Here is a 16,241-nt window from a genome sequence, read left to right on the forward strand (position 1 = left end):
GATATCCCGGAACAGGTGCCATACGCAGGGTCATCTTCAGTATACAGATGGCAATCTCTGCCTCTGACGACCATTGGAATGGCTTTCTCTTCTTCGTGAGCCATGTGAGTGGCTTTAAAACATTTGTGAAGCCGGCTATAAACCTGCAGTAGTAGGTGCAATGGCCAAGAAAGCTCCCGAGTTCCTGCCTGTCCTTCGACACCAGCCAGTCTCTTGACAGCTTCTGACTTGTCAGGATTTTTGGCTACTCATTCTGATGACATGATGTGACCCAGGTAGTGCACTTCTTTCTGGAATAGTTGGCATTTTCCAGGATTCAGCTTTAGGTGAACTCCTCTGGAATACTCGCCGGAGGTTTGTGATGTGTTCACTGAACATACGCCCTCCTATGGTATCGTTCAGATACTCGAGGCAAGTATCATGCATTAGCCCTCTCATTGCGGACTTGATCAGCCATTCGAAGGTCGCCGGCACGTTATAGAGACCAAAGGACATCACAGTGAACTGGTACAGCCTTTGGTCAGTCGAGAATGCAATCTTCTCATCTTTTGAATGTAACGCCATTTCCCAGTACAGTCACTTGAAGTACTAGGTCAAAAACCTGTGGGCTTCAGGTAACTTGTCCAGGGTGTCATCTATCCGGGGTAACGCGAAGCGGTCCTTGGTGACCATCATTCACTTTGCCACAATCGACGCAGAAGCAGAACTCTGTGTTCTTTCTCACTTGGACCATGGACTATTCGACTCTTCGATGACTCCTCACTGCTTCATATCATCCAGCATTCTGTCGATTTCTGCCTTCTTCGCCAAGAGTACACTGCTGAGAGTTTGCTGGATTAGGGTGGCATTGCCATTGTTGATATGATGGTACACCCTTTCCGTCTTTCTGTAGTCATCTCCTGCAGCAGTGAAGATGTTCCGGAACTCGTGAATTAACTCCTTAAGCTCCCTGAGCTGCCCTGCCGCCAGGCATTTCCAGGTGTTTGTCCGCATCTTTCTCTCCTTCAGGTGCCTGTGCATCTTCGTCGTCCACTGGCATGACACACGTGACTGGCTTGCATGTCCCAAGCTCAGTGCTGCTGGGTATCCTATGATCCCGCAACATCAGATTCATTATTCATACTGGCATGCGAGTATGCAGCTTCGTGCCCAGGAAAGCATACCCGGCTGGGCAGAGTCCTTGTTTGGTGATCATCAGTTCTGGTTTTACCAGCATGTTGTCCCTCCAACCGTGCCATCATCATTACATCGCATTGAGGCAGTACTCTCTGCCACCCTATACTGTCCTAACCTTTTCATTTCTACATAACTACTACATCTACTCTAATCTGTTTGTCATAGTCATGCCTTGGTCTACCCCTACCCTTCCAACCACCTTTACTTTCCTCAGAAACTAACTGAACAAGTCCTGGGTGTCTTAAGATGTGTCCTATCATTCTGTCTCTACTTCTAACCGAATTACACCAGATCGTTCTCTCACCAATTCGATTTAGTATCTCTTCATTTCAGATTCAATCTACCCATCTCACCTTCAGCATTCTTCTGTTAACTCCATATTTCAGAAGTTTCTATTGTCTTTCTGAGCTAGTTATTGTCCATGTTTCACTTCCATCCAATGCCATCATCCAGAAAAGTCTTAAAAAATCATCTTTCAAATTTCTAGCTATGTTCAAAGTGAGCAAAATTCTTTTCTTAAGAAAGGTCTTCCTTGCTGGTGCTAGTCTGTGTTGTATGTCATCCTTACTTCTGTCATCGTTATTCTACTACCCAAGTACCAATATTAATCTATTTCCTTTAAGACTTTGTTTTCCAGTCTGATATTTCCTGCATCACCTTACTTTATTCAAATGCACTCAGTTACTTTTGTTTTGGATTTGTTTATTTTCATCTTTTGCTATTCCTCAAGACAGTGTCCATACCAGTCAGCATTTTCTCCAGATCTTCAGCAGACTCTAAAAAAATAACATTATCATCAGCAAATCTCAGAGTTTTGACTTCCTGCCCTTGGATTGTTATTCACTTTCCAAGTTCCTCTTTGATGTCCTTACTGGGCGAGTTGGCCGTGCGGTTAGGGGCGCACGGCTGTGAGCTTGCATCCGGGAGATAGCGGGTTCGAATCCCACTGTCGGCAGCCCTGAAGATGGTTTTCCGTGGTTTCCCATTTTCACACCAGGCAAATGCTGGGGCTGTAGCTTAATTACGGCCACGGCCGCTTCCTTCCAACTCGTAGGCCTTTCCTATCCCATTGTTGCCATAAGACTTATCTGTGTTAGTGCGACGTAAAGCCACTAGCAAAAAAAAAAAGTTTATGTCCTTTACTGCCTGTTCTATACAAACGTTCAAAAGGAGAGTGGGAGAATTGCAACTTTGCCTCGCTCCTTTCTGGATGACTGCTTTTCATAGCCCTCGATTCTTATCACTGCAGACTGATCTTTGTACAGATTGAGATAATCTTTTTTTCTGGGTATCTGATCCCGATCACTTTCAGAATCTCAAATAGCCTAGTCCAATCAACATTATCCATTGTATTTTCTAGCTCTACAGATGCCTTGTATGTGGGCTTGTTTTCCTTAATTCTATCCTCTAAGATCATATGCAAATTCAGGTTTGCTTCATGTGTTCCTACATTTCTTCTGAAGCTAAACTGATCATCTCCCAACTCAGCTTCAACTTGTCTCTCCATTCTTTTTTAATTTATACATACCGGTAGTTAAAATTTATTGTAGGTTATGATCTTCATTTCTGTGTTGACGTTTAACTAAGAGTTTGAGGGATGTTCCACCATTCAACACATTGTAAAAATATTTAAATTATAAGAAGACCGGTTTCGACTCCCTTGGAGTCATCATCAGTTCCTGTTGAAAATTAATTCAGGGGGAATCTGATAACAATCATTATAGTAAGAAAATTTAAAGGTGATAGCCTGGAAAAACATCTATGGGTTGCAAGACATTACTTTTAAATGCAACGCATACATGGCAAGCAGCACTTTGAACTTAATATGTTCCTAGTTCTGGCCTAAACTGTCCTGTGTTCATGGAACACGTAACACTGGAAACACATGCACTGTTGAACACATGACATGGACACTTATAATGATATGAAATCTTAGCTCTCTAAGAGCGTTCCTTGACTTGACAGTTCTATTTCTATCTTAAAAAATTGGATAAAAGACACACACCTTGAAACAAATGTACAAAGACATGTTTCTGGTCTAGACGTGTTCATAGACATGGAAATACTAGAATTTCTTGCACTGGTTGAAAACACACTTACGATATGAGACACTTACAATATTGAACAATTGGTATTTCAAGTATGTGCCTGGGCTTGACAGTCTTGCCTCCAACTGATTAAACTAGATGAAACATATATACATTAAATGTAGAAAGAAAAACCACTTGGCATCTAAAAGTTCTTGGTTTGGTTTCAAAAAATTTGTCATGTGTTCGTGGAATTAGAATATTGTTTCCAATAGATTGTAGCATGACCAACTGTTCTATTCTAATTCCACGAACACATGACAAATTTTTTGAAACCAAACCAAGAACTTTTAGATGCCAAGTGGTTTTTCTTTCTACATTTAATGTATATATGTTTCATCTAGTTTAATCAGTTGGGGGCAAGACTGTCAAGCCCAGGAGCATACTGAAAAGCCAATTGTTTCATATCGTAAGTGTGTTTTCAACCAGTGCAAGAAATTCTAGTATTTCCGTGTCTATGAACGTGTCTAGACCAGAAACATGTCTTTGTACATTTGTTTCAAGGTGTGTGTATTTTATCCAGTTTTTTAAGATAGAAATAGAACTGTCAAGTCCACAGGAACGCTCTTAGAGAGCTAAGATTTCATATCATTATAAGTGTCCATGTCATGTGTTCAACAGTGCATGTGTTTCCAGTGTTACGTGTTACATGAACACAGGACAGTTTAGGCCAGAACTAGGAACATATTAAGTTAAAAGTGCTGCTTGCCATGTATGCGTTGCATTTCAAAGTAATGTCTTGCAACCCATTGATGTTTTTCCAGGCTATCACATTTAAATTTTCTTACTAAGATGATTGTTATCAGATTCCCCCTGAATTAATTATCAACAGGAACTGATGATAACTCCAAGGGAGTCGAAACTGGTCTTTTTATATTTTAATGTATTTTTACAATGTGTTGAATGGTGGAACATCCCTCAAACTCTATCTTATTAGTTAAAATTTTGAAAGCATGATATACTAACATAATGGTGCAGAAGTTTTTGCACTTGTCAGCACCTGCTTTCTTGGGAATAAGTATAACAACATTCTGTCTGAAGTTAAAACAAGAACTCTACTATCATGTGCTTGATTACGTTAACAAAAGTGAAATTTTTATAATGTGAACTCATTTTTCATACTCATTGACGGGATGAATGTGTAAGGATTGTTTTCCCTACTGAAGCCACTCAAGTGATCAAGCTTTTGTCTCTATTCTTCAAAGAATTCAAAACAATGGACAAATGCAGCCTACATTTGTGGTAAGGGGCTGTTTACGTCAAGAATTTATATTGACAGCAGAGAGATATTTTAGACTTGGTCGAAAATGACCTCGGGGGGAGCACTAGAGTAATAGCCCGTGTGGTCAGTATCTCTCACTGTGTTATACATCAAACACTTAGCAAACAGCTGTTGTATCGATACCATATACAGCATGTTCAGCACCTTCGAGAAACAGATTTTCCCTCTGGGAGCAATTCTGTCAGTGGTTTTTGAGTAAGAAACAGCAACAGCCAGATTTCCCTATCAGAAATTTTGCTACTGACGAATCTTGTTTCACATAAGATTATAGTGAATTTTCATAATACTCATATCTGGAGTGTAGAAAACTCCCAGCATCATGTCCAGAAACACTTTCAAAAGCAATTCTTCTTAAATGTTTGGGTGGAAATTGTAGGGGACATAATTATTGGTCCTTTCATACTCCCAACACGTTTGACAGGAAAACACTTCTTGCGATTTCTCACAGATATGTTACCACAAGTTATGGATAATATACTTTGGACATACATAAAGATATGTGGTTCTCACATGATGGTGTGCCACTGGATTGGTCAAAATGGTCATGTGCAGTGGCCAGCTCAAAGCCCTGATGTAAATTCCATGTTGCAGTTTTTTGTTTTGTTTTTTTTACCTCTGGGGCCATATGAAGGAATTAGTTCACAGAAGTAAGGTACAGTACTGTGACGACCTCCAAAAGTGTGTATTTGATGCTGCACTTGCAATGAGAAATGACACACGGACGTGTAAACATGTGTGAGCAAGTTGGCTTTATCGTGTCTGTTCTGGGTATCTGTGGAACGCAGAGGTGAAAGAAGGTGCTGGGTAGAATGGGTCTATCTACGATATCAAAATTGAATTAAAGCTTTAAATAAAGGTTATATTTCTTTTCAAAAAAGAAAAACTTAACAAATTTTCACTTAGTGAAATAACAATGACAAATTTGGGGATTAAAATAGAGAACCCCAGAATAGGGAATTAACAGTTTTGGGCTTCGAGGCCTTAGTTTACACATTTACAATTTCAGAAGAGGAATTGTTTAGACAAAGATAGAAATCTCTCAAAATTCAAGAGCACTTGCTCCAAGGGTTATAATTTCTAGCCTTCCAGAGGCACCCCTCACTAGTACAGAAAACTTAGAAAAGAGCTTACATGCTCTCCAACATCAACAAATTTCTTATAGCCTACTCAAGGCAACATTACATCGAAATCTTACACTCCCTGGCCTCTCTAGGCACAATTTACAGTTGAAATTACTTTTACACAGGGGTATCTGTTACCCAAACTACTGGGCCTTCGTGGAAAAAGAACAGGTTGAATTACTGGCCCGAACACAAAATGAATGGAGGCGTACACTTGGCCTCCTAGATAATGAAGTATAAAATCCTAACTGGGCTCTCGACCCAATTATACAGGGGCTAATCCCAAACTACTGAGGTGACTTGAAAGAAGGTTAATTTAATGCATTACAGGAAAGAAAAACAGTGATGAAATCGTAGTCGCCTCAAACCAAGTTGAAGGGGAACTCGAGAGGGTAACGCACTCTCTATCCCCGATTTACAGTTTTAAGACTTTATGAAATTTTACATTGGCCGAAAGAAAGTTTACGTTTTAGAGAACAGGAGGTTACATAATTAGAAATTAGGACCTTCCCCTCGTGTAAGTCTGCAGAGGTAACTATAGAAAAATAAGTCTGGTGGTCATTACCTTGGCTTCTGGACTGCCTGGTAAAGAATGAGGCCTCCTGTCTTAATACACACTCAGAAATACGGCGATCAATAGACAAGGTAGCCAGAAAAGTCGCAGTTTATATATGCGAGGGGACGGTTCTAGAGGGTTCTGGACTAATCCAGACACACCCTCTCAATTTTATTGACAAATTCAAAAGCTACACCCAAAAACTAGCAAGAAGCCAGTGATAGGCTGAAAAATAATTACCGAAAATTCCTATTGGCTGGGTTCAAAACTGGCGGAATGGGAAAGAAGTGTTGCATACCTAGAAATATATTTTTAAAAAAAGAACATTAATTTAGTTGGGAAACAAAAGAACACAAAGTTTCTTTAAATCACTAATTCTTCTGTCTTGCACCAGAGTGCATGACCACAATTTTTTTTGTAGAGACATCTATGGAGAAAATAATGTCCAAACTTCTTGATGTACATCAAAACAAAACAAAATAACCTCAATCAGTTTAGGAAACTTAGACATGAAAAAGTTCTCAATTATTCAGTAGTGACATCTTCTGATTAATGTCCCAACTTCATGCAGAAGCAGTTTCACGTTTTGTTGGATAGATAGAGTTCATTAAGGTGCTTCTTTTGAATGCGCGGAGTTGAGGTGTACCTCCCGGTATAGTGTCAAAATGTCGGGCCGGGGTGGTTATTTTGTACTGCTCTTGTAAATCAAGAAATTGCATTTGAGTGCATCGTCGGTCCACATTTTACAATTTTCATTAGTCGTTTAGACTCGGCACAGTGAGGTGCTTTTTTTTTTTCTTTTCTATTTGTTTTACATTGCACCGACACAGATAACCCTTAAGGCGACAATGGGATTTGAAAGGCCTAGGAATGGGAAGGAAGCGACCGTGGCCTTAATTAGGATACAGCCCCAGCATTTGCCTGGTGTGAAAATGGGAAACCACGGAAAACCATCTTCAGGGCGGCCAACAGTGAGGTTCGAACCCACTATCTCCCGGATGCAAGCTCACAGCTGCACACCCCTAACCGCACGGCCAACTCGCCCGGTAAGAGAGGGGCTTTATTTTCTTTTATTTCATCCCTTAACTCTCAGGACAGAGATGAGTTTTATTTTCGTATATTTCATCCTTTAACCCTCAACACTGTGTTCAAATCTTGGTAGGATCATGTGACATGTATGCTGACCCCAACTTGACAGGTTTGATCCTTGCTCAGTCCGGTGGTATTTGAAGGTGCTCAAATACGTCAGCCTCGTGTCGGTAGATTTACTTGGATGTAAAAGAACTCCTGCAGGACTAAATTCTGGCACCTCAGCATCTCTAAAAACCATAAAAATAGTGGAAGGTAAAGCAAATAACATTATTATTATTATTATTATTATTATTATTATTATTATTATTATTATTATTATTATTATTATTATTATTATGACATGTATGTAGGACAGTGCTTGTCAGACAATACATTAATGTAAATTATCAAACATACTTCCACACCAGGACTGATGATCAAAATTACTTTTTTCTTTTGAAACAACAATCACTCAAAGTGTTCCACAATTAGTAAGTAGGCTACACAGTACTACCAGTCCAAATATCCCAATCCTTAATGTGAGGTTGCATTGATAACAGCAACAACAACAACAACTTGTTTTCATGGGTTTTACAAGACGAGCACTGCAATTATCATATCTGTTGACTCCATCCCCTCCTCACCTCTACGAACAGGCCAAGTCATGCTTGGATTACACAACTTCATTTCACCGACCTTGCCTCCCCCCAAATCTGTCTAGCTACAGCAGACTTAGCTCACATCAAAATCAATTACTACTGATCTGCACTTAAGGTAGTCACCCTGGTGGCAGATTCCCTCTCTGTTGTTTTCCTAGCCTTTTCTTAAATGATTGCAAAGAAATTGGAAATTTATTCAACATCTCCCTTGGTAAGTTATTCCAATCTCTAACTCCCCTTCCTACTAGTGAATATTTGCCCCAATTTGCCCTCTTGAATTCCAACTTTATCTCCATAATGTGATTTTTCCTACTTTTAAAGACACCACTCAAACTTGTTAATCTACTAATGTCATTCCACGCCGTCCCTCCACTGACAGCTGGGAACATACCACTTACGAGTTATAATAATCGTTGTGAAATCCGTATTGAAAGTAATTTATATAAAATAGTACTTTTTTTTTTTTTTTTTTTTTTTTCCACCTATTTAATACAATCAGTCATGAAATCAAGGTTTAATCCTCATTAAAATATGAAATGGTACATGTTTCGCTCCTTTAAAGGGCATCATCGGCATATCATCACCTTAAAATCGAACCAGGTACCTGTTTAAAATTTAACATATGACTATTAAAAGAATTGTTAGGAACATTTAAGAATTTAACATTAATATGTAGACGTTACGTAAGGAACTAGATTAGATACAAGAAGAATTAACATATTGATGGTCAAGGCCATAGTCAAATGTAAGATATGACTTAATTAAACTAAATGGTACAAAGTGACAATGATGAGTATTGCTCCAAGTTAAAATATTTTATAAGACTTAATGAGGAAATACATTCCAACGCAATGAAGTTTTTGACGTAATATTTAATCATATACTACATTCTTGTGTTAGTTCTTATTTCGAAGGATTTAATATAAGTTCAAGTGCTTTTAGCTTGCAACTTGTAGAGATGGAAGTTACTTTTTGGTCACAGTTCTAGTTAAAAACTATTATTGAACTTTAAAATTAGTGACAACTTCATGAATTTGTTAAAATGTTTTAACCTGGAGCATTACTCGTCATTGTCATTTTGTACCATTTATTTCATTAAGTCGTATCTCACATTTGACTATGGCCTTGGCCATCAGTATGTTAATTCTTCACGTATCTAATCTAGTTCCTTACATAACGCTTACATATTAATGTTAAATTCTTAAATGTTCTATCAGTTCTTGTAATAGTCATAGGTGAAATTTTAAACAGGTACCTGGTTCCGTTTTGAGGTGATGATATGGCTGATGATGCCCTTTGAAAGGGGCAAAACATGTACCATTTCATATGTTAATGAGCATTAAACCTTGATTTTATGATTGTTTGTATTGAATAGATGGAAGAAAAATATACCATTTTATATGCATACCACTTAGTCGAGCAGCTCGTGTCCTTTCTCCCAAGTCTTCCCAGCCCAAACTTTGCAAGATTTTTGTAACGCTACTCTTTTGTCGGAAATCACCCAGAACAAATCGAGCTGCTTTTCTATGGATTTTTTCCAGTTCATGAATCAAGTAATTCTGGTGAGGGTCCCGTACACTGGAACCATACTCTAGTTGTGGTCTTACCAGAGACTTATATGCCCTCTCCTTTACATCCTTACTACAACCCCTAAAATCCTCGTAACCATGTGCAGAGATCTGTACCCTTTATTTACAATCAAATTTATGTGATTATCCCAATGAAGAACAATCCTTATATTAACACCTAGGTAATTAAAATGATCCCCCTAAGGAAATTTCACCCCATCAACACAGTAATTAAAACTGAGAAGACTTTTCCTATTTTTGAAACTCACAACCTGACTTTTTACTCTGTTTATCATCATACCATTGCCTACTGTCCATCTCACAACATTATTGAGGTCATTTTGCAGTTGCTCACTATCTTGTAACTTATTACTCTATACAGAATAACACCTGCAGGAAACCTTATCTCTTATTCCATTTCTTTACTCATATCATTTATATATAGAAAACATAAAAGGTCCAATAATACTGCCCTGAGGAATTCCCCTCTTAATTATTACAGGGTCTGATAAAGCTTCGCTCACTGTAATTCTCTGAGTTCTGTATTCTAGAAATATATCCACCCATTCAGTCACTGTTTGATCTAGTCCAATTACACTCATTTTTGCCAGTAGTCTCTCATGATCCACCCTATCAAATGCCTTAGACAGGTCAGTTGCAATACAGTCCATTTGACCTTCTGAATATAAAATATCTGCTATATCTTGCTGGAATCGTACAACTTGAGTTTCAGTGGAATTACCTTTCCTAAACCCAAACTCCCTTTAATCAAACCAGTTATTAATTTTGCAAACATGTCTAATATAATCAGAAAGAATGCTTTTCCAAAGCTTACATGCAGTGCATCCCAAACTCTATGGCTGGTAATTTTCAGCTTTATGTCTATCACCCTTTCCTTTATACACAGGGGCTACTACAGCAACTATTCATTCATTTGGTATAGCCCCTTCATGCAAGCAATAATCATATACTTACTTCAGATATGGTACTATGTCCCAACCGATTGTCTTTAGTATATCCCCGGAAATCTTATCAATTCCAGCTGCTTTTCTACTTTTGAACTTTTGTATCTTATTGTAAATGATGTTGTTGTTATCATAGGTAAGTTTTAATACTTCATTAGTATTAGTCACCTCCTCTATCTGGACGTTATCGTTGTAACCAACAATCTTTATATACTGCTGACTGGATACTTCTGCCTTTTGAAAATCCTTGCATACATGCTCCCCTTGTTCATTAATGATTCATGGAATGTCCTTCTTGGAACCTGTTTCTGCCTTAAAGTACCTATACATACCCTTCCAATTTTCACCAAAATTTGTATGACTGCCTATTGTGCTTGCCATCATGTTTCTTTTTTTTTTTTTTTTTTGCTAGTTGCTTTATGTCGCACCGACACAGATAGGTCTTATGGCGACGATGGGACAGGATAGGGCTAGGAGTGGGAAGGAATCGGCCGTGGCCTTAATTAAGGTACAGCCCCAGCATTTGCCTGGTGTGAAAATGGGAAACCACGGAAAACCATTTTCAGGGCTGCCGACAGTGGGGTTCGAACCTACTATCTTCCGAATACTGGATACTGGCCGCAATTAAGCGACTGCAGCTATCGAGCTCCGTCATGTTTTCTTTAGCTGACTCCTTTGCTAGATTCAATTTCCTAGTGAGTTCCTTCAATTTCTCTTTATTTCCACAGCCATTTCTACCTCTTATTTCTTTCTAACCTGCACCTCCTTCCTAGTCTCTTACTTGTCTATTATAATATAATGGGTCTTTACCATTCCTTACCACCTTTAAAGGTACAAACCTGTTGTCACATTCCTCAACAATTGCTTTAAACCCATCCCAGAGTCTGTTTACATATTTATTTACCGTATTTCACTAATCATATTTTTTTTTAAACTCCCTCGTGCCTGTTTTATCAGCCATATAGTACTGCCTAATAGTCCTACTTTTAAGACCTATCATATTTATTTTTAACTATGACAAAAACAGCTTGTGATCACTAATACCATCTATTACTTAGTTTTCTCTATAGACGTCATCTGACCGGTCAAATTGGCCATGCGGTTACGGGCGCGCGGCTGTGAGCTTGCATCCGAGAGATAGTGGGTTCGACCTCCACTGTCGACAGCCCTTAAGATGGTTTTCCATGGTTTCCCATGTTCACACCAGGCAAACGCTGGGGTTGCACCTAAATTAAGGCCACGGCTGCTTCCTGTCCACTCGTAGGCCTTCCCTATCTCATCGTCACCATAATGCGTATCTGTGTTGGTGCGACGTAAAGCAAATTGTAGTAATAATAATAGAGCTCATCTCGTTTTACCAGCACCACGTCCAGAATATTCTTCCCTCCATTTGGTTCCTTCACTTTCTGAATCAGCTGTACTTCCCATATTAACTTATTTGCCATTTGTTGGTCATACTTCCTGTCATTCACATTACCTTCCCAACTGACATTTGGTAAATTGAGATCACCCGCTAAAATCACGTTCCTTTCCATACCGTTTTTCACATAGCTGATTATCTTATAAAATAATTCTGAATCGGCATCAGCGCTACCCTCTCCCAGTCTGTACACTCCAAAGACATCAAGTTGCTTATTATCTTTAGAGATGAGCCTTATACCTAGAATTTCATATTTGTCATCTTTAAGTTTTTCATAGCTTAGAAATTCTTCTTTCACCAGAATGAATACTTCCCATCCCACAATTCCTATCTATTCCTTTCCTTCCAATACTTCTTACAGTTCAACACTAACATTTTTGTGTCATCTCTACTTGAATTCCTGATCCCTGTACCCTTATCACCGCTCCCTAGACCAAGCCGTTTCCCTGAATGTACCTCCCTATAACCCTTCTAAACAAATTTCCTAACTTATACATGCCACTCTGGTTTAAGTGAAGGCCATCTGAGCGCAGATCCCTATCTCCTACCCACCCATTAGGATCTAGAAATCTCAGTCCCAATTCCCCACATACCCCCTCCCAAGTCTCATTTAAATCCCCAATCACCTTCAAGTCAATATCCCTCCTACACAGTATTCCACTGATAACAATTTCCGCTTCCTTAAACCTCACCAAATATCCCGATCCTTTATGTGAGGTTGCAACAACAACAACAACAACAACTTGTTTACCACTGCTATCTGAAGTGTTACTGAAAATCTAAAAACATTAACTTTTTAATATTTAATTTTATTTTTAAGGATAGCTGACAATATCTTTGCATAGTTTACCTGGAATACTCTCTTCTTTCACATGTTAGGTGGACACCTTATTTCAGTTACACTTTGTTATACCGGGTGGTACAGCTGCCTCTATTTTTCCTCTGAACATATGCAATCTGCTAGGAATCAAGTGTCTTGTAGTCCTATCTTACGTAGTATCTTGAGGCAATTCCATGTGCAGTTAGCCCGATATAGACTTCCCTGCTTAACACGAAAATGGTACAACAGGCAGTAAGTGAAGCCCGTCTCAAAAACCCTGTACGATTTTTATGTGGATTGGAGTCCAATACTCTATAGTCATTTGTATGAAATGTCACTGGTATTTGAACAGCATAGAATGTGGTCAGTCTGTTTCAGTTTTTACAAAGTGATCCACTTTTTTTTGTTGACCAATGTATTTGTATTTGAAGAGTGTTGTGGCAATTATTTTCATGTACTTCAATTTTGTATTACCTTGTCTAGAGGACGTAGTAAGGAACCAACCACTTGAACCTGAATATACTCCTCCTGAGATTGAAAATCCTGAAAAGGATGATGATACTGCTGCAGAAAGAGGGGATGGTGGTACCAACAATAATAATGATGAGAATAATGCAGCTGAAAAAGGAGATGGGGGTAAGTTATAAAACCTTCAAATTTTGTATTATCAGTTCTTCCATTATAATTAGTTTACATTTGATATATTCAGAATTATTTTTGTGTAGCCTTAAAGAATATCTTATTATTGTGATATTTCAGGAGACATATTCTGGATTTCTGCTGCCTTGCTTTCCTGTGCTGTTTTAGGAAAATTAGTGTTATGCCATTGTGTTGTTGTTTGAGTCATCAGTCGATAGACTGGTTTGATGCTGCCTCCACACCACCCTATCCTGTGCTAACCATTTCATTTCTACATAACTGCTGCATCCTACATCTGCTCTAATCTGCTTGTCATATTCATACCTTGGTCTACCCCTAGCATTCTCACGCCTACACTTCCCTAAAAAACCAACTGAACAAGTCGTGGATGTCGTAAGATGTGTCCTATCATTCTATCTCTTCTTCTGGTCTGATTTAGCCAAATCGATCTCCTCTCACCAGATCGAATTAGTAACTCTTCATTAGTGCTTCAATCTATCCATCTGACCTTCAGCATTCTTCTGTAACACCACATTTCAAAAGCTTCTATCCTTTTTCTTTCTGAGCTAATTATCATCCATGATTCACTTCCATTCAATGCCACGCTCGAGACGAAAATCTTCAAAATCATCTTTTTAAATCCTATATCAATGTTCAAAGTGAGCAAATTTCTTTTCTTAAGAAAGGCCTTCTTTGCTTGTGCTAGTCTTCTTTTTATGTCCTCCTCACTTCTGCAATCATTAGTTATTTTACTACCCAAGTAACAATATTCGTCCACTTGCTTTATGACATCATTTCCTAATCTAATATTTCCTGCATCACTTGACTCCGTTCGACTGCACTCCATTACTTTTGATTTGGACTTTTTTATTTTCATCTTGTACTCCTATTTATTTTTGTCTTGTACTCCTCCCCCAAGTCTCAGTCCATACTATTCAACAATTTCTCCAGATCTTCTGCAGTCTCAGATAAAATAACAATATCATCAACAAATCTCAAGGTGTTGATTTCCTCTCCTTGGATTGTGATTCCCTTCCCAATTTCTTTGATTTAATTTACTGCCTCTTCTATACAAACATTGAAAAGGAGGGGAGGACAAACTGCAACCTGGCCTCACTCCTTTCTGGATTGCTGCTTCTTTTTTCAAAGCCCTCGATTCTTATCACTGCAGACTGGTTTTTATACAGATTGTAGATAATTCTTCGTTCACAGTATTTGATCCCGGTCACCTTCAAAATCTCAAATAGCTTTGTCCAATCAACATTATGAAATGCCTTTTCAAGATCTACGAACGCCATGTATGTGGACTTGTCCTACTTAATTTGATCCTCTAAGATCAGACGTAAAATCAGGATTGCTTCACGTGTTCCTACATTTCTTTTGAAGCCAAATTGATCTTCTCCCAACTCAGTTTCAACTTGTCTTTCCATTCTTCTGTAAATAATACATGTTAAAATTTTGCAGGCATGAGATACTAAACTAATGGTATGGTAGTTTTAACCCTTGTCAGCATCGGCTTTCTTGAAAATAGGTATAACAGCATTCTGCCGAAAATCGGATGGGACTTCTCCTGTCTCATACATCTTACACACTAAATGGAATAACCTCGCCACGCTGGTTTCTCCTAAGGCAGTTGATAATTCAGAGGAAATGTCATCAATTCCAGGTGCCTTATTCCTATTTACGTCTCTCAAAGCTCTGTCGAATTCTGACCTCAAAATTGGGTCTCCTATTTCATCAGCATCAACAGCTTCTTCCTGTTTCAGAACTATATAATCTACGTCTTTACCTTAATACAGCTGCTGTATATGTTCCTGCCATCTTTTTGCCTTGTCTTTTTTCCCTAGAAGTGGTTTTCCATCTGAGCTCTTAATATTCATACACCTAGTTTTCGTCTCTCCAAAGGTTTCCTTAATTTTCCTGTATCAGCAACTACCTTTGCTAGGACCATACATCCTTCAAAATCCAAGCACTTTTCCTTCAGCCATTCTTCCTTAGCTGTCGTCCACTTCCTATCCATTTCATTCTTTAATCGCCTGTATTTTTTCTGCCCTCTTCATTTTTTGCATTCTTGTATTTTCATTGTTCATCAGTCAGTTCTAGTATCTCCTGAGTTATCCATTGATTCTTAGTTGATCTTTCCTTTCTTCCTAACATTTCTTCAGCAGCCCTAGAGAGCTCATTCTCCATTCTTCCTCTATTGTGTTTCCTTCAGCCTTTTCGTTTAGTTTTTGTGCAATATTTTCCTTGAAACAGTCTCTCACACTCTTTTCTTTCAACTTGTCTAGATCCCATCTCCTTGCATTCCTTCCTTTCTTCAGTTTCTTCAACTTCAGATGGCATTTCATGACCAGCAAGTTGTGGTCAGTGTCCACCTCTGCTCCTGGGAAAGTTTTGCAATCCAACGCCTTGTTTCTGAATCACTGCCTAATCATAATGAAGTCTGTTTGATACGTTCCAATGTCTCCAGGTCTCGTTGACATATACAGCCATCGTTTGTGGTGTTTGAACCAAGTATTAGCAAAGACTAACTTATGATCGGTGCAGAATTCAACCAGCCGACTTCCTCTTTCATTTCTTTGTTCCAATCCAAATTCTCCTACAGTATGACCTTCTCTTTTTTGGGCTGCCACTGTATTCCAGTCTCCCATCACAATTAGATTCTCATCACTTTTTACATATTGTATTAAATCTTCTATCTCTTCGTATATTCTTTCAATTTCTTCATCATCTGCTGAACTAGTAGGCATATAGACCTGCACTATTGTGGTGGGCATTGGTTTGCTGTCTGTCTTGACAACAATAATCTTTTCACTATGCTGGTCGTAGTAGCTTACCAACTACCCTATTTTCTTAATCATCATTAAACCAGTTCCT

The 16,241-nt window shown here is 38.6% G+C and overlaps 1 protein-coding gene across 2 annotated transcripts in view; it reads left to right on the top strand.

Moving 5' to 3' along the window:
• Positions 1-16,241, top strand: part of LOC136864140 (protein GOLM2) — a 287,806-nt gene that overhangs the window by 240,021 nt on the left and 31,544 nt on the right. For both annotated transcript variants that reach the window (XM_067140771.2, XM_067140772.2), the window contains one exon: positions 13,209-13,361. In XM_067140771.2, coding sequence (XP_066996872.1) covers positions 13,209-13,361 — 153 coding nt within the window. The remainder of the gene's footprint in view (positions 1-13,208; positions 13,362-16,241) is intronic.

Source organism: Anabrus simplex, chromosome 2 (genome assembly GCF_040414725.1).
Source record: "Anabrus simplex isolate iqAnaSimp1 chromosome 2, ASM4041472v1, whole genome shotgun sequence".
Taxonomy (NCBI): Eukaryota; Metazoa; Arthropoda; class Insecta; order Orthoptera; family Tettigoniidae; genus Anabrus; species Anabrus simplex.